This window comes from Linepithema humile, chromosome 1, assembly GCF_040581485.1.
Source record: "Linepithema humile isolate Giens D197 chromosome 1, Lhum_UNIL_v1.0, whole genome shotgun sequence".
Classification (NCBI taxonomy): Eukaryota; Metazoa; Arthropoda; class Insecta; order Hymenoptera; family Formicidae; genus Linepithema; species Linepithema humile.
In genome coordinates this window covers 42,110,258-42,133,552 of record NC_090128.1, presented here as the reverse complement: position 1 = coordinate 42,133,552, position 23,295 = coordinate 42,110,258, and the positions used below count along the sequence as shown (strand labels likewise).

Genomic DNA, 23,295 nt, shown 5'->3' with positions numbered 1-23,295 from the left:
CCTACGCCTACGTGCCATTTGGTTCTCTGAAGGAAAATATGTGCAACATAAAAACCAAAATAACAGATATTCTATTTTCTGCGTAAAACTGTTTGTGCTTGTCACTCAATGTCTAAAAAAATAATAGAAATATCTGCTCGTATGCAAATAATATATTCACTGCCCAAAGTATGGCAATAGACATTGCAATCGATCTTATTATTTCCAACCACTTCAAGAGTTCTGTTATTTTTACTGACTCGCAACCCAGGGAGAACAACAGGTCTAAGAAACGTCTAAAAGACGTCTATCGACATCTATTAGACGTCTATTAGATGTCTATAGACGTTTATTAGACGTTTCTTAGACCTGTTGTTCTCCCTGGGAAAGCATTGTCCGCTCTGTTGCTAATTATTCAACACTACACTGCAAAAATGAGCTTGTCATCCGTCTTAAAAATAAACTACTCCACACACGAAACGGGGCTGCATATTGAGCTTATCTGGATCCCTGCTCATATAGGGATAGCAGGCAACGAAATGGCTGATCGTCTCGCAAACTTAGCCATAAGATATGGCAACAACTTAAATGCGCCTATTCCTTATTCTGATTTTTACTACCACTTCAAAGAAAAAGCATAAGAAGTAACCACTATAACTTAAATGCTTCTCTTGCCAGATGTAATATTGTCGACTCTCCGAGATATCAATGTGGCTATCAGTCTGAAAATATTGAGCATGTTCTGTGGAATTGCCCACTTTATAATCTTGCTAGAGCTGCCTTTTACTCGGAATTATTAAAAGCTGGAATCAACCCCCCTTTTTCAACAACTACTCTTTTAAAGAACCCAACTATCGAAACCTTACATGCATTCGAGATTTTCCTTAGAATGTCTAACCTCTCCTTTTGAATCTCCCGCTTCCTTTATCACCCCCTTCCACCAAACCAGATAGTCGTAAGAGAGATGACCTCAAGATCTATAGAGAGAAGAGGTCTGTTTTTTATAGCTGAACTGGCTGCACTAGTTCAGAGTTTATCTTTCTCCTTCTAATGTGGAGGGAAAAATATAAACTCTGAACTAGTACAGCCAGTTCAGCTATAAAGAACAGACCTAAGGTTACCTCATGCGCAAAGAGGGACGAGCGGCAAGAGGGGCAAATGCAGAGAGGGACGAGCGGCAAGAGGGGCAATGATGATCTCATCGGCAAACAGTAGCTGTCTCTCTCGCACGCTTTAGTGTTTTCTCTCTCGCTCTTTTAATATAGAAATGCTTTGAGTTTTTATCGAAAAAATACTTTTATTTTGTAAAATATTGATAGCACTGGAAATTGCGTAATAAAAATTGAAAAGTAAAATAAAAAGACGCTATAAATTACATATATTGCAAATTATAGCGCTAGATATTTAACGTTTATAATGTTAAATATCGCTGCAACAGATGCATTTGTGATACAAATTGCTTTGTACTCGTATTTAGACTGTAATATCAATGAAAATAAAATATAATTTGGGGATATACACAAAAAACATCATTTGTAAAGTAGTAAAATAAAAGAAAAAATAGTACATATTTAAAAATTATTTTAAAAATAATATTTACTGTTTATATGCATTATTTACAAAAGAAATTCTATAAAGAAATTTATTTTTTATATTTAATTGTGAAAATCTCAAAAATTGTCAAGAAATTGTAACTGAAATTCATAAATGTAAGTTAAATTATTTCTTCGGTTTTATTCATTTGAATATGTTAAAGGAAATAACAGACAAAATAATTAATATACGTACCTTCGATTTTTACTATATAACCTCTTAAACTGATACATAAAAGCCAATAATGAGAGCGAGTGACAGAGTTAAAAACAGTTAGAAAAGGAAGAACTTTGAAAGAGAAAGACAGCTACTGTTTGTCGATGAGATCATCATGCTCTCCCCTTCCTTCATCGTCCCTCACCGTAAGCTGTTTCTAGCTCCCCCCTTACTTTATCGTCCCTCGCCCACAACCGGTTTGCCTGAGGTAACCTTCTCTCTATAGATCTTGGGGATGACTCCTCGGAGCCACACCATCAGTGATGCAAACTCGAGCCGGCCAGCACCAGAGCTCCGTGGTAGCACATGTAAGATATTTCTACGATCAACCGACAGGCGGCGCCAATAAGGCACCAGGCGATACCTCGAATCGGAAGACATCGACTCTCGATATATCGATAGTACAAATCGATCTATGCGCGCGCCACCAGATCCAGCAAAGATTCGAGAACGTTCCGAAATCTTCAGGATCTGCAGGATTATCCGGAACCAAAACCAAAGAGACACTCTGTTCGGATTCCGGATCTGTCCGGAACGGCATTAAGAACGGTCGAGTTAGAGTCGTCGGATTAAGTCGTTGTATTAGATCTAGTCAGTCGAACGATCAACCAGTATTTCGTGTATTTGGTTCTTGAAATAAAGGCCATTTATTATCCTGTTAAATAAGTGCTTTATTCGTACTCCTCAAATACATTAATAAATACAGTCGGTAGCCAATCGGAGCACGTGGCGATTAGAATACACGTGGTTTGAATAATTACGCTCAACGGACATTTTAAATTAACGTACGCGGTGCTCCAACCGTTATAAAATATTTCGGAGAGACTAGACGGATTTTTGTCCAGCCGTTTCGTGCCGTTCGTCGTCAATAGGAACTAGTCGGAGAACTTTCACACACGTGTGCGCACACGTACGTGTGACGTAAGTGATTCTCGCTTGTGTGCATGCTTCCCTTACCACGGAGCCCTGGTGCTGGCCAAGATCTATAGAGAGAAGGTTACCTCCATGATGTAAGAAGATAGGTGTACCATTGCGCATAATGGCAGCCGTATGACGTCAGCATGATAGGACAGCCAATCAAACGTGGTCCAAAATGCATCCGCGAAATTCTAATATAGAATTATCATATTATTAAAATGTAATTAAAATTTATAAAAATATCTTATGAAAATAATAAATTTGCAATATAAAATACAGTAGCAATAAATGACAATTACCCACAATAATAAATAATATCAATTAATAAATATTATATAGAAAATTAAGTGTTTCCAACACAAATGTGTGAATACATATATTTAATATCTCTTATGATATCTCGTATGATCAGTACGACTTATACAATTCTTTACACAACACGTTGGCATAGTTTTTAAATATCTTTTAATATTATTATATTTAATAACCTTCGGTGTCAACCGTGTCAACATATTTTGGCAGCCATATTACTTTTTAGCATTTTGGACCAATTCCTGATTGGTCGAAGAGCGATCATTACTTTGGACGACTGCGCATTCACGGCAATGGTACACCTATCTTCTTACATCATGGTTACCTCAGTAAAACCGGTTGAAGGCGAGGGACGATGAAGTAAGGGGGGAGTTAGAAACAGCTTGTGGCGAGGGGCGATGAAGGAAGAGGAGAGCATGATGATCTCATCGACAAACAGTAGCTGTCTGAGATAACTTCTGTTTGCCGATGAGATCATCATTGCCCCTCTTGCCGCTCGCCCCTCTCAGCATTTGCCCCTTTTGCCGCTCGGCCCTCTTTGCGCATGAGGTAACCTTCTCTTTATGCCCTATCTACACCGAAGGATGATCCTGCTTGTGGCTCATCCGAGCGAGTAAGGCCGGCGTCACATAGAACCCGTAATCCGTAATCCGCACCGAAAGTCCGCAAAAGTTACTAGGGATTGCGTCCGTAACGTTACGTGTGTTTTATCTCCTTGTGTCCCATGGAGCCGTAATTCCATGAAATTTCCGTAAAAGTTACTAAAAGTTACTAGTTATTACTAGTAATGCTTTTTTTAATTTTATTTATTTAACTAAATTTGACGATTTAATTAAAATTTTTGTTAAAATTATAATATATTCTGTAGTTTTCTTATGAATAAAATACAAATAAACAATTATAATTTGTTAAATAAAAAATAGTAATACCGTTACGTGTGTATTTACGGCTCCATGGGACACAAGGAGAAAAAACATACGTAACGTTACGGACGCAATCCCTAGTAACTTTTGCGGACTTCCGGTGCGGATTACGGATTACGGGTTCTATGTGACGCCAGCCTAATGTAGACGCATTGAAATACATTGAAAATCACACTGAAGGCAAAAGTGATCGGATGAGCCACAAGCAGGATCATCCTTCGGTGTAGATAGGGCATTATAGATCTTGGGTGCTGGCCGGCTCGAGTTTGCATCACTGCACATCATATTGAACTAAACTAACTATTTTGTCGGTATGACAGGTTTCGTAACCTGAAAAGTGGTCAACTTTAACGATTAATATCTCGCTTTGCGGGGCAGAGCGCCACTTTTTCCAAATAGAAAAGTTTCATTTAACGCAAAAACGCGTCGATTAAGCGTAAGTGGATCAAAATCGGAGTAGAGGTAGCGATACTGTATAATTTACCCCTGCAACACAAATATAGGTTTGTTCCACGTCGCATGTCCCAACATACTCCTACTTGCTCTAATATGCTCTAATTTATGGTACTACGTTACGTATATTATAGATTGGAGCGTATTGGAGCAAATAGGGAGCATGTTGGGGCTTACGACACGAACAAACCTATACATTACGTTCTAACAATTTTTATTGCTATCTTTGTAGAAAAAAATATGCCCAATCAATTTTATTAATTACCATGTGTATTTACATATTATAGTCTACAAATATGTGTATTATGTATGTTACTTTATTATTATAGACGAAAATACAATGCAAAGAGAAGAGCGACAAGCTATTGAAGAAGCTATTGAAGAAGCTATTGAAGAAGCTATTGAAGAACTAGCTATTGAAGAACTAGCTATTGAAAACGAAAATTTGAATAACGACAATAATGCACGAAATAACGATGAAAGTGATGCCAAAACTGAACATTCACAGCATAGTACGTTTAATACTGTAATAATAATCATTTCCTCCAAATATCTGTACTTTAATTAAATGTAAAATTTTAATCTACAGCAAATTCAGCAGATGTAAATTTAGATACCATGGATATAGACTCTGATCAGGCATGTCCGATTTGTATGGAGCAATGGACCAATTCTGGGAAACATCACTTATGCTGTTTACGCTGTGGACATTTGTTTGGACATAGTTGCATTTTGAGATGGCTACAACAATCTTGTACTGCTATAAACCGTCGTTGTCCGCAATGTAACAAGAAAGCTTCAGTGAAACATATTAGGATGTTATACGCAAAAAAAGTGGTAACAATTGATACTACCGAATGTGATTCACTAAAGAAGGAGTTGATTAATGTTACAGCTGAAAAAAAACTTTTGCAGTTGCAATTATCGGAAAATATTGCTTTTTGGAAAATAATTAAGCAGCAAGTGATTTGGGCATATAAACATATTGCGGAACGGGGAAGTCAACAATCAGATATTAATATTCAAATGAACTAAAATGCTTCGGGCAGTGTCTCCACTAAAAAATTTTATCTTGAATCTCTCATCTGATCTCTGGAGATCTGCAAAGATAGTGGATGCCGTGTGTTAGATTATAATCAATAATACAAATTGTTAGTTGTCTCTCAAAAGTCATAAAATGGATTATTTAGTGAATATGGTATACGAAAGTTGGACTGTGAGTATTTTAACTTGCGGCAATTCGTCTATTTGCACATTCAAGCTGTGAGAGATGTGACCTTTCATTCAACGCAACAAACACTTCTTCTCAGTGCTGGTTTTGATAAATGTGCAAAGTTAATGGACATTCAAAACAATATGATAGTGCAGACATACCAAACAAACCATCAACTTTGGAGTTGTTGCTGGTCAGGTGACAATCCACATACTTTTCTAGCTGGTGCACAAAATGGATCTATCAGCTAGTTTGATATTAGACAAACTTCTGGTGCTATTAGTGTCCTAGATAGTTATGGTGATACGTCGCCGGTTGTATCAATGGCAACAGTGCCATCTAATCCTGTCAGTGGCATCAGTAGAGATAAATTTGTAGCATGTCGTTTAAGAACATGTGATGTATACGAAATTAAGGATACTGCGTACCTGCCAAAGCAGATGTTTTTGGAAGGTCCTTTTGTCTCAGTACGCTATGATGAAAAGAATCATCATTGTCTCATATCATCTCGTCCTAATGCAAGACAATCATGCGAGACATACAGTGTGTACTATTGAAAAGCATATATCTAATGATGACATGGTCATATGTAATACTGTGCATACATTTCAAGCTGGTAATTCTTAACAACTTTTATCTCGATCTTGCTATTTATACAAGGAAAATGACACGCTGCTATTTATACAAGGAAAATGACACGCTGGTCGCTGCGTATATAGAATCAAGTAGTAATATATCATTGTGGAGTATAGCAAGCGGCAGACAGTTACATAGCCTTCCATTATCAGATTCTATTATAGATCTGTGTTCCTTTGAAGTAAATAATTATTTATTTTTATCAACTCTTTCTACAAAAAGACTTAGGTTATACAGATATGGATAAATAGCATAAAGTACAATAAAAAAAAATAAAGCAAATATGACATGACCCATTTATCCTTACTACGTTCGGAACACAACTGTGTGTCTTAATATAGTATTATCACAGATTAAATTTTTTTTTAATTTTTTCTACATTGTATTTCAATATTAATTACATTAAAAATAATATTGTATAAGAAAAAAATTTGAAAATATATACCAAAAATTTACATATTAATCTTTAATTTTTAACATTATTTTTTTAAATGCGTTCTTGTTTCTTTTTTACATTTAGAATCTATAATTTGAGTATAATTTTATGATAAAGAAATATCTAATTTCTTAAGTATTATTTCGATGCAAAATGAAAATGATCTCTTTTCATGTGTAGGTACTTTTATCTTTAATGTACGTTTTATTTTTCACTAAGAAGTGAACAGATATTTCTCTTTATTCTATATGAAAAGTATGAAGTATATTACACAAATAAGATGGAAAATATTTATATAAATATTTATAAAACTCATGAATACCAGTAATACTTTTTGCAAAATTTAAGAAACGATTGCAAGTGCGTTTAACGACTCTTCCATATAATTCAGTATATCAACAAGAGCATACTATCGAATAACATTTGCTTTAAGTCGCCTACGCTTACGTGCCATTTGGTTCTCTGAAGGAAAACATGTGCAACATAAAAACCAAAATAACAGATATTCTATTTTCTGCGTAAAACTGTTTGTACTTGTCACTCAGTGTCTAATAAAATAATAGAAATATCTGCTCGTATGCAAATGATGTCATATTAAAATGTATGCATTAATGTTTATTTAAATCAACAAAAATCAACAAAAATGTATTTACAACGCGATTTCTATCCACAAAAGTGATGCACGACAAACCACATTCCTCTTTTTTCCTTTTTCGTATTTAAATCATGTCAGAGCAATATCGTTATTTTTTTATCTCTTCCTCACTTTTCTCTTTCATCTCTTTTAATATATAATTTTTAAGAACGCAAGAATATATTTTTACCCAACTCGTCTGCATTTTAGAAATTTAATTTACGGTAAATCGGAGTGTACGAATCATCAAAATTACCATAAAGTTTCGAGTAAAATCTTTCATATAACCACGTAACAGAATTTGATTTGAATCTGTGACAGAAGGTAGTAAAAAGGTATGAAAAATTCTTAGCAATCCTTTGCGCTAAAATATCGCACAAATTAAATAGCGCAATAGACAGCCCTATCGGTGCCTAGACCGGCCGGCGAGGTGGCGCGACGATTCATGTGTTATGCGCTCTTCTTGATCTGTCTACCGACGGGTCTATTTGTAAACACGCGTAACGTAAAATGGACGTATACGAGTCCCGTAAGAAAGATTGGGAGGATTTAGATGTATCGCGAGAGGAATTGAAGAATATAACTGAGTGTCTGAAGAAAGAGGAGTTTCGTAAATTGCTGATCGAATACGCGGAAGAAGTGTCGGACCCGGACAACAGGAAGCTCTACGAAGAAGAGATCACTCAGCTCGAGAAGGAACGGGGCGTAGACGTAACGTTCGTTAACCCCGAACCCGGTTACGTCATAAAGACCAGCGTGAATGGTGACAGAAAGTGTTTCCTGAATATTAGCAAGAACGATATCGTCGCGCGACCAACCAGTCAGCCTTCCTACGAGCAAGGCCACCGTGGTCTACAGTGGTCCATTCCGTATACGCTGATACCACCTCGCGATGACCTTGACAAGAGGAACGTGCGATGCACTGTATTTGACGTAGTCTTCCATCCAGACACCATTTATTTGGCATCTAAGAATGCGCGATTCCGCGAAATTGTTAATAACACAGCGATGGACGGCGTGGAAAATAATTTCAAGGTTTGTATAAAATTGCATTATATTTTTAAAACTTGAATTAACTCACTGATTATTGTGCTTTTTGTGTATTTTTCCAGGTGAAATTGGATAGAAAAAATCTCAAGTTTCCCAAGATCAATTTTAAAGGGATGTGCCATCCCACAGTGATTAGAAAATCGATGAAAGAACCATGGAAGGAACCACTGGATATACAACCAGATATCTATCAAAAACTAATGTCAAGTTATGATGAAAGTCGCGAAAAGCATTTAAAGCAAAAAGAGGAGAAACCACAACGTATTCCACCAGTTACCACTTATTATAAAAGCAAGCAGCAAGAGTTTATAGATGAGAGATATGTCACTCCTAAATTTTCCATAAAACATCAGTCTGATTTAGAGATGGAAGATTTTCTTTTAAGCAGGGATGCAAAGATGTATGCCGCAATGCCTAAAAAATTGGTGGTTATCATAGATCTGCCTTTATTGAAATCAGCTGATAATGCAAAACTAGATATACATGAGCAGTCTTTCACTCTGAAAAGCGAGACGCCTGCAAAATACTTATTGGAGCTTTCATTACCATATCTTGTGGACAGCGATAATGGATATGCTAAATTTGATACAAAATGTAAGAAATTAATTGTGACTTTGCCAGTCATTCGGCCACCAATATCAATGGAGAGCACCTACAGGGTGAATAGCGAGACTGACAGACTGACCGATCAGAGTCCTGTATCGATAGCATCCAAAGATGACGAAGAAGAATTATCAAGTAATAAAATAGAGTTGGTGAAAGAATGTGTAAGTGCGTGCAAAAATATAGAATTTGATGAAGTGAGTGAAGTTACAGATGAGTGCGAAGATACTGCCTTACGGACTAGTAATATGGCAGAAATTGATGCATTTATGATTCCTAGTATTAAATACAATCTTCCTGCATATGCTTGTAATATTTACAATAATCAATTAGCCGTTACTATAAATGTAAAAAATGTTAATTCCGAAACAATACGTCACAAAATTCTAGATAATAATGCAGGAATACATATCTTGCTAACGTCTGTGGGTGCTGGATTTTTTCCACAATATTATTCATTGTGTCTTAAAATAGGAGATGGTTATATCAAACCAGAAACTCTTACAATTGAACCATGGGACAATAACGTCGTGTTTAGCGTCACAGTGAAGGATATTGAGAATATAACACAATATTTTATTGGAGTGGACACAGAATTTATGGAAGGCAGGGATCTTCCTACAGTAGCTTCATTTACAAGCAAATTCAAGGAATTAATGGTAAGACATTAAGTGTATTATATACTTGTAAAAATCTAGAATAGCTACGTTCTTTCTGACGAATAAAATATTTTTGCAGATGTCTCCAGAAGACGAGTCACAAATGGAAAGACAAATTTCTGTACAACCACAAGGCAATAGTGTTGTTATAGATATTCGATCAAGTCAGCAAGATTCCGATGATGATGAAGAACATGATGAAGAAGAACAGGAAGATGTAAGAATTACATTGAGACAAAAGACGGAGCGCATCATCGAAAAAGCTAGATCGGTTTCGGAAAGCAGTGGAGACGAATTGGCAAGCAACAGTAGCTGCACGAGGCATTCGAAAGGGATATTAAAATCACAGCGTTCCCGTAATTTTTCGCGTTCCATGTCCGAATCGAGCGCCGATGAAAACAGCCTTCCTGCATCGTGCACGGATTATCATTACGATTCCATACATGATGTTAATTCTGAATCTGACTGCTGCAGTTTAAAAAAGACTGTGCGATTTAACGATGTAGTCTCGCGACAGTTATTCAGGTATTACGATACAGAGCAATCTGTTATTATTTTATTATTTTCAGTTACACCAATAAACACGGTCGCGTAATTTGATTATTATTTTTTTAGATCCAATTCGAGTATTCTTGGACAGCGAAAGAAGAATCAACGCAAACTGCGAAATAAGAAACGTGCGCATGAACGCCGAATGAGTGAAAGCGAGAACTCCGAAACCGAAGAGCGAGACAAATACAAAATGCATTACAAACGTGCCCCGAACGAGGAGACTTCGGAGAATGTAAAACCTATACTTGCCCGCGATAAATATTTGCAGCAACAGAAAACGGCTAATATCGAAATTGCAAAGTCAAACGCAGATGACAAACATGTTTTGCATAAGCGTAAATCTAGCTTCGAGGAAAACCCCACCGAAAATGTTCAAGTCGATGAAATTTCGAGTACAGTCATCACAGATACAGTTCAATTGGAATTTAAAAATGATCTGATATTCGACCTGGATATGTAGATTTAAATATACTACGAGGTAACAAGGTATTTATGTATAATGTGATAGACGTGCACAAGATTGAGCACGTTATTGCTACTTTTTGATAACTTGATATAATTTTTTGGTCTAGTTCAATGCTGAAATTGTATATAAAACTAATTATTTTAAAGTTTAGTATGAAAAAATTGCTTAGATGGTAACAAAGATACATAATATATAGCGGAAAATTAAGTTTCTTGCATCTTGTTTTAGCATAGGGATGTTAATCAAGCATTAGGAACAAATTGAAATTGCTAATTTTTAAATAATTGATCGAAATGAATTATAGGCGTAGTGTTGAAATTAAATTAACTTGAATCGAGTAGATTTTTGATTAATATATAAATTATGCCAATTTGAAAAAATGGCCGAATGAATAAAGTGCATTAATAATGACGATGTCGTGTATGATGTCGTAGCGTTTTTAATCTTTTTAATTACGTCTAATCAAATTTAAATCATATAAATTACTGGATTGATTTACTTGGAAATGGAATAAATGATTGATTCTTACTGCAGTAATCATATATGTTAATATGTGAGGTAAAATACAAAATATACAGGTAATGAAATAAACTTACTTTTACTTATTTTGCAACATTCTAGAAATACTTTTTTTATTTAATTTACAACATATATTTTAATAGGAATTCTAAGAAGATGGCAGCACAATAATCGAAAAATATAACGTAACAAGGTCCTCTCCCTTCTCCATTGAATTTGAAACCATCGATCTTGTTAGTTGCGCGGCTGTAAGGTCGTTAAACTCCAGTCTACCTATATGTATCCCTTTAACTGCATCGCGGTAGTTCCCTATATTATTTCTATTGGTGTCCCATTAGGAAAGGGGCTCAACGGGGTGATCCACGAGAATGCGGTGTTCTAAATTCACGCAATCGCAATTCCATTGGTTTATCGTTGTCGCTACGGTTTGCTATAACTAGATTGCACATTGTTATGTGATAGCAGGAAAACAACGAGAAAGATGACTCTAAGAAATTTTTGTTACACTTTATAAATCTGAGGTGATATTTTGAATTATATGCAGATTTTTTAATTTATCATATTTAATTACAAATTGCTCTATTTAACTTAATTGGAAACTCAATTACTAAATTCTTCCTTTAGTAAATTCTGAACGATTGAATCAAGCATTGATAATCTATCAGTTCTGATAATGAAAAAAAGTCAACTATCTCTACTGATCGATTCCTTGCGTGATTTGCAGTTCTACATAATTTTTATCAAAAATTGTCCTAACAATAAGAGATTTTTTCATTACAATTAAATAATGTTTATGTAGCTATCCATATGTTTCGAGCGCGGCTCGAACTGGAAGGATATTGCGTGATGTTGAGGAAGGTAATGAGCAATAACAAAAGCGGACCGATTTTCAAATTGTTATCGGAACAGCAAGGGATGAAGGGTGGTAGGCCTGACTGGCATCAGGTCGATAAGTCGTCGCACCCCTTAACATTCAGAAAGTCGGTGGCCTGTACCGGCGAGGGTGCACGAGAGAGAGTGGCAGAGGGAGACAGGGGGAGAGAAAATGCACGTACCCCGCGTGCCGCGGTTACGGCCGGCACGACATCGGCAATGCGGCAGCCGACAGCGTTTAATGTTGCTCGGCCAGTCATTGCACCTGGCACCATTCGCGAACACAGGTGGAACGAGGTGGCGATATTAAGGACACGGCGTTCGTCGTCAGCCCGCGTAACACGGTTTCGAGATTGGGCACACGGCAATATCGATGGATTCCGCTAACGAAGATAAAGACCGATGGCCAACGATCGTTACCGTCTTATCTCTAACATGCTATTTTGCAGTAAAAGCTATGATAACGAGGAGCGATAAAACGATTTTTCAGCCGAAAGCGGTTTTTTTTTCAAGAATAGAGAAAGATTAGATTGTTTTTTTTTAACGCTGTAAATTCTGAATCAAAATATTCTTGCATGGTAATTTCTATTCAGTCTATTCACGTTAGTTGAGTCGCAATTAGCGACTAATTTTATAATCCATTCAGGCGGTGTGAAACAATTTCAACGCCGCGCGTGGATATATTCATTTAATGAACCTATTTCGCAGAAACTATTAATTTTAATGGAATTTAAATACATCCACGAAATTTACAATTTGCCGATTTATGATTATAGGTCAATGTGCAATTGTATACCGACAGATTTTTGCTTTATATCACTTGCAAAGGTGCTTATATTAATATGTATGATATAATTTTATAGACGAATAACGCGATTATCGGTGAGTTTGCAACGCAACTCTATTATTCGAGATTTTCCACATCTATATACTGCCTTTTCTTTTACTCTCTGTTTTTCGCTTGAATAATGTATGAGGTTCCAGCGTATCTGTTCGTATTACCGCCTTGACAGCTTGAAATTTACGGCACACATATCCTATCACACGTGGCAAAATCTTACATTTAAAAGAGTTTTTGTTTCAAAAAAACATGTTTTTTAACAGAAAAGATCTGAGCTATATTTACCATAATCATAATTTTCGTCGATCAGTATTTTTCCAGGAGCATTTTATTAATAATAATTATTAAATAAGCACTAAAATAAAAATTCTAACGTATAAAATTGTTCCATAAATAGAATTCATGATAAAACTGCAGAAAATATAGCAAAAAGTATACAAAAAGGTTATTGCGAGCGAAGCAGGCGCAAGCAATCATATAAAAACAGAGAAAATAATTAAGACTACGAATAAAACAAGGTATAAAACTCATTAAGATCGCAAGCGTTTGTTCTAATGACTTTTTATCCATTCACTATGAAACAGTGTAACGGGCATGTCGTGCTTCTTATTTTTGCTTTCTTGTTTTCACTTCTATCAGAAATGTTCTTTCGAAAATAATGGAATTATCAATTATACAAGGAGATTCTATGTTTCTACAACTACACACTATTTACTCTCTTCTGTTCAAATAAACCATTTTATTAATTATATTAATTTTTTTGCAGCTGCTAAAATATGTGTCCAATATTTGTTTGAAAAAAGAATTGTCTTTTTATATACCTATTATAATTTTAATTAAACTTATATCAGGAAGAATGAGTTTCAAGTGCTATTATAAATAAATTTTTTTAGCTGAATGTGTTAAAATAATTTACTATTAAAGAAAATTTTATTTTTATGAAATTTTAATAATATTGAATCGATACTTTATCGCACTATTGTAAGAACTTTTAATTTCAAATGTTTGGGAAAAGTACTGAAGTATAAAAAGTATTAAAAGGACAAGAACAAAGTGGATAGAGTAAAATTACTGCGAAGTAAAAAATTGTGTTTACATTATCGCGTAATCCTTCTGTAAAATACAGAGACACCAAACTTAACCGCGTGCCGATATTACTGACAGCATTTCGAAAACGCAATTTTTAAATTAGGTCGCAGCTTTATAATCGTGAATATAGGCGATATTCTTAGATCGCAGTTATATAGCTAAGCGTAGAGGTCGCTTCTTAAAAATTCTACTCAACATTTGGCGTCTGGCGATGCATTATTTTACCTGCGAACGACGTAAAAAGCAACGATCTGATAGAACAAACATCCATTTCTAAGGGTAACAACACGTTGTCGACCACTGTCATCATTCTTGATTAGCCCGAATGTCCTGATTCCGTTTTCGGCAACAAATATCATACGGTACGATATCGTTAACTCCTTGATCTACCTTCAGTCTCATCAGTAAGAATTTATATAATTCTAGAATTTCATATCGAATGGCCTTGACGCAATTTAATAAAATAAGATATTAATTATTAATTACCTTTTACTATCATTAAATTCGCCTTCTTTAAATACAGCAGCTTTCGTTGCAGTATGAAATCTTGATCGTAGCTAAGAATTTTGTATGTTAATAATAGATTAAAATAACTGAGTTGCAGGTTAAAATCGAGTTCATCCTATGAATTTTTTGCGACCAAGATCTATATCGGGAGCGCTTGCAGATTGCCGCGGTCTGTTCATGAAGGACTAGCACGCGAATACAGTCATCGACCCTCTTCAGTATAAGCGCGTTATACAATACTATCAAACTGACCTACAGCAACGTTTTATTCAATATAGACCTCAATGCGGCACGGCCTGGTGCACAATACTTGCCTATCTATGAAAAAGTCAACTTACTTTTGCTCTAAATATTATTTACGTTCCAAGGTATGCTATTTTTTGCCATTGTTTTGCATATAAAATTTTAAAATTTAACTTTTCAAGAAACATCTAAAAAATTCGATTTTTTCAACTACGGAGAAATATATTTTCTTCAACACGCGTTTTACCTTGAGAAATAAAATAAATTTAGAATCGCGCGTCAAAGCATTGTGTCGTAAAACGTTGGAGAAAATATATTTGCCAACAAATGTATTCTTTTATGGAATAAGCGAAAATATTTGACTAGAGCAGTTATTATGTATGAAAACGTTTCTAATCGGAATAAGATTCCGTTTTTTTCTAGATATCTTATTATCTTATTTAGAGAAATTGCTGAAAGAATCACACAAGGAAGAAAAAGGAATTACACATTCCGATCAGAAACGTTTCCAATTAGATATATAATAACTGCTTTAATCGCATCAACGTGAACGAAATAACGGATGTGACATTGTGTTACATTGTGTTGAAGAAAATTAGTGGTGATTTATTAACAAGAATTTGTTTTAACTTAGCGATAAAATTAAAAAAAATTAAAAAATATTTGTTTATTTAAAAGAACTAATTACCACTACATTGCATAAAAACAGTTCTGTTTGCAAATTATTAAATATCTATCCACGATACGAAAAAAATGCGCGTGTCGTGACAATTATGTCAACGCGTAGCCACAAATATTTGACGCTCAATAAACTGAAAGAATTATTGAAAACAAATCTTATCGCATTTCTGGCTTATGAATAATGTGTAATGATTGTATCAGATTTTTTTAGATACACATGCGCGCGCGTGTACAACGGGTCACGTCCGCGCGCGCGCGCACGTTCGCACAACCCCACGGTGGCACAGCGCTGTTGGGTGATATGGCAAGGGCGTCGCGGGGTGTACGCTTATCGAAGGAACACGCTCGTGCTTTCACCTACATAGCCTAGGACGCATGTGTCTGTTACTTTCCACGGCTTACCACATGTTGCGCTTCAGTACGAGGGGCGCAAGTCAGCCAGGAGCCCGGGCCATCAGGATAAGGGGGATCTCTCCCCTCGGCTCGGTCAGTTACGCGATCACCAGCGAACAATTCGCGCGGTCGGTGCGCGCCCCGAGTTTCTCATCATCACGGTGTCGATCCAGTGCTGCATCGAATGCACCGAACTGACGAATGAACGTGATCGGCCCTTAATCCCGGAGCGAAAGGACAGTGGAGAGGGATCAGTGATATAAGCGATCGACACGGTTAGTACTATCGGGAAGTCTTTCAAAGTTATCTGCAATCATGCATGTCTCGAAGAGTAACGGAATCAAAAATATACATTATCAATTTCGATATAAGTCGAAAGCCTTTTACAAATACAAAGAGAATTTTAAGAGATTATTTGTTGTTTAATTATTAGCAACTGTGGCATTGGCAAACTTATGGCAAATTTAATTCATTAATTTTTACATGGTTATATAATCTATTGAATATAACAGAAGACTTAATTGATAATAAAAAAATATCATACATAACTTTTTTAAACAAATTTTTCCTTTTACAAATTTTTAATACAATCTGTTAGAAAAACTGCTAACTGTTATAATGAAAAATTATACGTTCTAATTTTTATATTGTTTATATCATATGAATTGTGTAGCCGAATCTTTAAATTTGATTTGTTTTGCCTTTGTAGTCACTCTCATAACTGACCGAAACCTTTGTAAATATTTGTTTAGATATAATACAGATATAACTGGCACGAACACCTGCCGTTGACTTCGTAGCTTGCTCTTTCGTCTTATATTCATTCAATCATTCGAGTCATATAAAAAATTTAATACTTCAACCATTAAAAAATAAAACAGCATTGCTTTATTATAAGCAATTTAAATACTTTAAATTCTTTTTAAAATTATTATGTATAATGCAATGCAATTTATTTCAGACATTATTTTCCGAAAATATCTCAAAATGTATCTCAAAAAATACAGAAACTTTTTAATCCTTTTTTAGATTAAAAATATCAGAACTTTTTTACTCATGAAAAATTTAAAACTTTATAAATAGCGTATTTAATGTACGAATATAATTGACATTAATTATCTAATACAATCTATCATAAACGTATTATGCATATTGCAAATTTGCATATTAGACAGTTTCCATAATTTGTACATTAATTTATTTTAATAAATTTAATGTGTTAATCTAATTATTTAAATAAATAAATATCTTGATTTAACATATGCAACTTATGTGAAAAATATATTAATTACAGATCGGTTTATCGATTTGATTAAGTCGATTTAACAAAATTTTGGTTATCTTCAAATTAACAACAATTTTTGTATAATCTTTTCAATTACGATAAAAAAAATTAATAATATTACATAATCTTGTATTATCTATCTCTTATATTCAAGAAAGATTTCTTATACATAGTTAATAAATTTATCCTTTCCAAAGGATAAAATCTTTTATGAAAAATGCAAACAACTTTTTATTAATATCGCTAAAGACGGAAAATCTGTATCACGTTTCCGCATTGAAAGCGAAAAATTGTAAAGCTATATGGAACTCGTGCGTTCTGAAAGCATTAAAGAGAGCGTTGCGTATATATGTACAAGTGAGACTAGAATAATTTATATTAAGCATATATGAAGTGTTCAGATTATATATAATTTTTATAGTCGATAATTGATATATAAGAATTTTAAAAATATTCGTAAATATAGACAGCATTTTAATAAATACGTACAATTTATAATACTCCATTGAATTACATAAATACGTAAAAATTATTATAATAATCGTATCTAATTTTGATTCATTTTTTATTATATATGAAATTCGCTCCGCGAATAAGCGCACAGATAGTTTTTCTATCTTAATGAAATTTGTAATTAATGTCTTAAATACACGAATGTCCGAAAGCACGTTTGAAACACAATTTGCATACACACATTTGCGAGATACGTAAGACACAGTAGTATAACCCGGTTTCTCGCGCACGGCCAATGATTTCCCGACTACGGGGAAATAGAAGCAATTAAATTAGTTGCAGAAAATATCTCGTATCGAAGCGAGAGGACGGACAACGTGTATTGCAATGGCATTTTCTTTGATAATGGAGAATGACGGTGACTTACGGAGTTTTCAACTGAATCGTATATTTCCGTAAATATGTACAATGTTGCGTATGACGATGAAATTTAATGCGGACGGGTAACATGAGAATTTTGCTGAAACGTATGGAGATTGCTGTGAAATGCTTTTCACGTACTAACATGTTGATCTAGCTTGATAAATAATTTTATTACAACGATTTTTATGCATTTGCAGGTTCTCGTGCGGCGGGACGACCACAATGCCGGTTCGGAAAGGCCTCCTCGCTCCGCAAAATACTTTCCTGGATACTATCGCGACTCGTTTCGATGGAACACGTAAGTTTTTTTGCTCGCTACTCTCGCCTTTTATTACTCTCCCGCGTATATTTACATCTTTGAATATGCATGAATTTGTTAATTAAAGAAGACGAATTAATTTGTTTTTTTTTGCAAACGTTACTGTGGACAAACCGAATTAATTTGTTGCAAAATATTTAAACTTTACATTATTGTGTCATTTGTAATAGAAACAAATTAACAAACAGTTATTGCTAATATCGAATAGTCCGCGTTATAATCTTTATAAGAATTATGGAAAAATTTTGCTTTGTAACTTGTAAAAGAGAAAAATAACGGACGACGGCATTGAGGGTCATGCCAGGGTCTTTGCTACGTTTGATTAACATTGATCCCCTCATGCGAAGGGTGCGTTTCCCTCAATCTTTTTTACATGTTGCTAGGGATACCGAGGAATTTATTTCAAAATCTGTTACTTTCTTATTTGTCCATTAATAGAATTCTTGATAAGAAGGAAAAGATATAGAGGATAAAATTTTTGACGCGTAGATTTCTTCTTCGTGTTATAACAGAATAACAATAGAATACAGTAGAATAAATCCCGTTCAGTTTTGTGTTTCCGTCGAGATTCATCATTTACCTAATCGCGCACTTAATGCTAATGTCGCACAGTTTCTCTTAACGCCTCGATGCGTGCATCGGCATTAACTGCGGAGATATTAATGATGCGAGACGCATAGGATGTCGGCGTCGATGGTATGGCCAAGCGATATAACATCGTGATTATAATGCACGCGCTGCAGCTGTTAGACGCATGATTGAATCCAAAGTCTCAATTTTCTCAAAGTGCAAAATGTCTGTTAATTAGGATTTTATATTTTAGATTCGAAGAACAATTAGACTGTGTCGAAATTAAGTAGATTTTCATTAGACTTCATTAGTGGGATGCAGCAATATTGCCCGATTTGCGAAAATCGCGAGATTATTTTTTTTTTCAAGATTATTCTTGTAAATTTGTGTATTGACGTGCAGCATGACATTCCTGCAAGGACTTGGTTGTCTACATTCTATTTCAAACATTCGCCCATATTGAATCTTCCCTCTGTCTTTATGGTATCCTATATCTTGCAATTTACAACTTAGTTAACACCTAACTTTCGTGGGTTGAGTTGTACCGGCAGCGATATAAACTTGGGTCTTACGAGTTACAAGGAATCTAATTACGAAAAGTAGGCGACGGATCGCCAGCGTCGTCTTCTTAAACGAATTACAGTTAAAGTTGCGTTCTTTAACAAGTATCGGCATCGTACTATTTTTTCTTGCGATACCGAGAGCTCATCCCGCTGACGTCCTCGCCGGGAAAAATTACATATTTAATTTATTCAATTCATTATACAGCATAATTGGATTTGTTGATAAAGATTTTCTCTTCTCCTAATTTATTCCACTTCTTATTTATCTATTTCCGTGCTTTTTTATTTTGTAATTCTTCATCTTTTTTTAGCCTCTTTTAACATCCACTCCTCGCTCTATTATTTTCTAATTTCTTCGCAATTTTACTTGTATTCCTTCTTGCAAAGTAAAACATGTTCTACATCATATTTTTCGTTCGATTGTTATACCGCGTATATAGTACTTACCTTGCAGACAGTTAGACAACCCCTCGCAACACGAACACCTGATAAGACCTTGCGTTTTACCACGTTCACTGGCAAAGCGTAGAATATTAATCCAACATTGGCGCCATACGAATCGATTCTGTTTTCGAAGCTGTATATTTTTGTTTTGAGCTGCATATTTCTCACACGAATATTCTGCTATCTAGATTCCATTGAAAAATGTTACACGCTCAATATCGCTATCAAAATAGCACAGTTATAAATTACTTCTGTTTCAAATACAGTTTTATGTTATCGCTTTATCCAAGAAGAAAGCTACTTTTAATACATTTTTCAAAAAAATGTATATTTTTTTTCAACATCCGTTGAAAGACATCTCTGATAAATTAAGCTCAGTTTTTATAGTTCCGGTATTAATATAATTCTATTCACGATTATAAACAGCTTGGTTTTCTTTATTTTTTTAGTTTTTATTTTAGAATCGATTAATATTTACGACGCCTCTCATCCACCGTAGTTTCAGATTGACAAGATGCGTTCACGTGTAACCAAGTTGAATTTGCATCAGAGTTTGTGACATTTACATGAAGACTTGCATATAATTTATAATTGCTTGTTTTGAATAGATCTGTACAGATTTATTTATATAGGCTTTGCGAGTTGTATGACGATGACCGAAATTCATGTGCCGAAACTATCTGTGAACTTTAAAGTTTAATTAAAAATTTCGAGCACTAAAATCCAGCTCTGGCTCTTTTTGCTTTTTATATTATTGACTATTTGTATCAGCTAGTATTTGCTCCATCATAACTTCCACCATAGCATGGTTCGAGCAGCGATAAAATTTCTATTCTATTGATTTTTCGACATTCAAGCTGTGTGCGTGCGTGTGCGTGCGATGCGTGTAAAAGTACCGTGAAGCGAGGTACTTTTATCCAAGCCTTCTTAACAAGCCACTACGAATAAGTCCATTATTTTCTCAGCAATTCGGGCTTTCAAATATCAATTGAATGTTTCTCGCAAAAGCCTGCACTCTTTAGAGATACTTTTGCTATTTTCATAATTCTGAAAACGACAATTCAAGATGCTGTAAGTAAATATAGTTTGTGCTAAGTTATACTCTCTTATTACGTATAAATATAATGTGAAATGCTAGCAATAACTAGAGCAGAATGTAATGCTTGACTTGAAAGTCGCTTTAAAGACGCATGGGAATTTAAACATCATAAAGGAGATAGGTGCACAAACGGATGAAAATAAGCACGAGTCAATATCTCGGACGGTTTCCAACTTCCAGTTACACGGTGATACTCGGACCGTATCTAGATATTCCAAATCGCTGCAACAGCGTCACAATGTTTGGACGTGTGCGACATCGGCACACTTTTAAAGCAAATTTCAAACTCGCTAAAAAGTTCCGCTATTCGCATGTCGCCGCATATACACACTTGTCACGACAATAAGTTTCAAAGCTTTATGCATTGTGTCTCCTCGTATTCAAAGTGTTCGGCTCGTTAACGCTGCAATAACTTACATTTCTGCTGAACAAAAAAATCGCCGTTTGAGCGTTTTGTATTTTAAATACCGCGTTTCGAATTTTGGCCAATAATCAAGATTTTAAGCAAACAGAATCGGTGGATAATTATCAGAACGAATATTAATAATACAAACCCGCTATTTGAGAGGAATTTAATAATAAACATTACGTTAATATTTTGCAAGACTGTGTGTCGATAAAATAATACAATCATAATTTTCGTGCGTAATTCTGTTTGTTTGTTATTTTACAAATGAAATATTTTTGCAATAACAGATAAACATATTTGCGTTAAAATTTATATTAACAGAAATACGATTGGATATTATATGGTAAATAAAACTTTGAAAATTGCATGTTAATAGCGAGCGCTATATCAATGCGTAGACAAAATTCGCGAAATGCTACTCTTGCAAACCTGCGATGCAATTAATTCTTTAGCAGAAAGTTTATATTAACATATGTTTAATCCATTATACATACATGCGTGCAAATGCAGGCTTTTTTGTTTTAATATTTCCATGCAATTTTAAGACAAACAGAATTGGTGGAGAATTATCAGAACGAATATTATTAATAATGTAAACTTGCTATTTGATAAATTATTATTTTTTCCGAACCTAACAGTCGAAGAATGTTTTAGATGAAATTTGTTCTCTTGACAGAGGTATTCTTTAGTATAAGATAAATGATGAAAAGACATTTCATCATATATAGAAGTAGACGTTCAGTTTCTTTCAAAATGTATAAGAGAGGGAGAGAGAGAGAGAGAGAGAGAGAGAGAGAGCAATACAATTGGCAAAAATTCACGATATTATATTTTATTCTTGTTGTTTTCGTCCTTCGAGGCTTTGCGATTCCAAATTCTTACGAGAAAAATGACAAAATGAAAAGATATCTTGAATTAGTGAGTGATATATCGTGTATGGAACGGTTGCTCAGTCAACAACGAATCGAGAAAGTTTTTGTGATTACAACATTCGGATTGTTAACAATTTTCGGGTTGTTTAATGTTAGTTTTTTATCTTTATCTAAGAGGATTTTACTCGCTGGCACCATCGCGTGTATATTTTCCTTGAGCGTTAGTTAAGTTTGTATTCTGTTAGCCAAAAAGGGTCATGTGCGTGTTATTTTTTTATTTCTTCTGACATTAGTTAGCATTATTTTATTATGTCGGCCGGATGTTGTTGTTTATGAAATTGAAAATCTTTTTTACTTCTTGTCTAATATGTTATTTTATTTAGTTAATAATTTTTAAATTTCTAACATAAATATTATTGCTTTTTTTCAATCTTTAACTCGATAATATCTCAATTGTAAAAGAAAAAAATGTGGCAAAGAACTTTTTGATCTGATTTGTTATTGCAATAATACTCTTTTTATGAATATTCTGTATATTTTCCGAAAGATGTGCCTATTATGTACATCCTATATATATTATAATATGTATAGCAATCTCAGTATCGATCCAAACGATGAAGCTAATGAGATGATTACTAAATATGGATAACTCATATCTTATCATAAATAATGACGCAAATCACTGACGCAAATAGATACTGGTAGTATAATGATTCACACGCATCTACTTAGAACAATTTAACTTTACGAATTATTTATTTTAATGATAAACTTCACTAAGTTTATTTTTATAATCTTATTACACGGCAAGCGAGATAGAAAAAGTGTTAAATTTTATGATACATAAATTAAATTCAAATTCTATAATTAAATTTTTTACAATTTGCAATAAAAATGTATACGTTAAGGATCTTAGTTTTCACATTCAATTGATTAGAATTAATTGAAATTAGCGAGAAAAAAATTGACATCAGCGATAAACAAATCTGCTTGATTTTTTCGAAAAAAAATTTCACGAAATACACTCACCCGAAAAAAAAGCGGTACACTGAAAATGTGGGAAAAATTC

General features: G+C 34.4%; 3 protein-coding genes across 5 annotated transcripts in view; all 3 read left to right on the top strand.

The window, feature by feature from the left end:
* The first annotated feature begins 4,135 nt into the window (after window positions 1-4,135).
* Window positions 4,136-7,255, top strand: LOC105667505 (E3 ubiquitin-protein ligase rfwd3.S-like). Its single transcript, XM_067347328.1, is given in 5 exon segments — window positions 4,136-4,377; window positions 4,724-4,906; window positions 4,984-6,133; window positions 6,135-6,279; window positions 6,281-7,255. Coding segments are annotated over 4 exon segments (1,677 nt in total). The 5' UTR covers window positions 4,136-4,377; window positions 4,724-4,734; the 3' UTR covers window positions 6,491-7,255.
* Window positions 7,256-7,730: 475 nt separating this feature from the next.
* Window positions 7,731-11,258, top strand: Nop17l (Nop17 like). Its single transcript, XM_012359365.2, has 4 exons — window positions 7,731-8,348; window positions 8,426-9,625; window positions 9,705-10,150; window positions 10,241-11,258. The coding sequence occupies exons 1-4, from the start codon at window positions 7,824-7,826 to the stop codon at window positions 10,635-10,637; spliced, it is 2,568 nt and encodes an 855-aa protein (XP_012214788.1). The 5' UTR covers window positions 7,731-7,823; the 3' UTR covers window positions 10,638-11,258.
* Window positions 11,259-15,636: 4,378 nt separating this feature from the next.
* Elk (Eag-like K[+] channel) overlaps window positions 15,637-23,295 on the top strand; it is a 28,948-nt gene continuing 21,289 nt past the window's right edge. For 2 of the 3 annotated variants that reach the window (XM_012359356.2, XM_012359355.2), the window contains exons 1-2: window positions 15,637-16,064; window positions 18,148-18,248. In XM_012359356.2, the coding sequence (XP_012214779.1) occupies window positions 18,173-18,248 (76 nt within the window). In that variant the 5' untranslated portion in view covers window positions 15,637-16,064; window positions 18,148-18,172. The remainder of the gene's footprint in view (window positions 16,065-18,147; window positions 18,249-23,295) is intronic. The other variant, XM_012359354.2, reaches the window with a different exon arrangement.

Bases quoted from the DNA above. Each gene is read 5' to 3' on its own strand.
- Nop17l (XM_012359365.2), top strand. From the start codon at position 7,824: ATGGACGTATACGAGTCCCGTAAGAAAGATTGGGAGGATTTAGATGTA. The intron at 8,349-8,425 runs GTTTGTATAAAA...GTATTTTTCCAG, and splicing joins GCGTGGAAAATAATTTCAAG to GTGAAATTGGATAGAAAAAA. The intron at 10,151-10,240 runs GTATTACGATAC...TTATTTTTTTAG, and splicing joins GTCTCGCGACAGTTATTCAG to ATCCAATTCGAGTATTCTTG.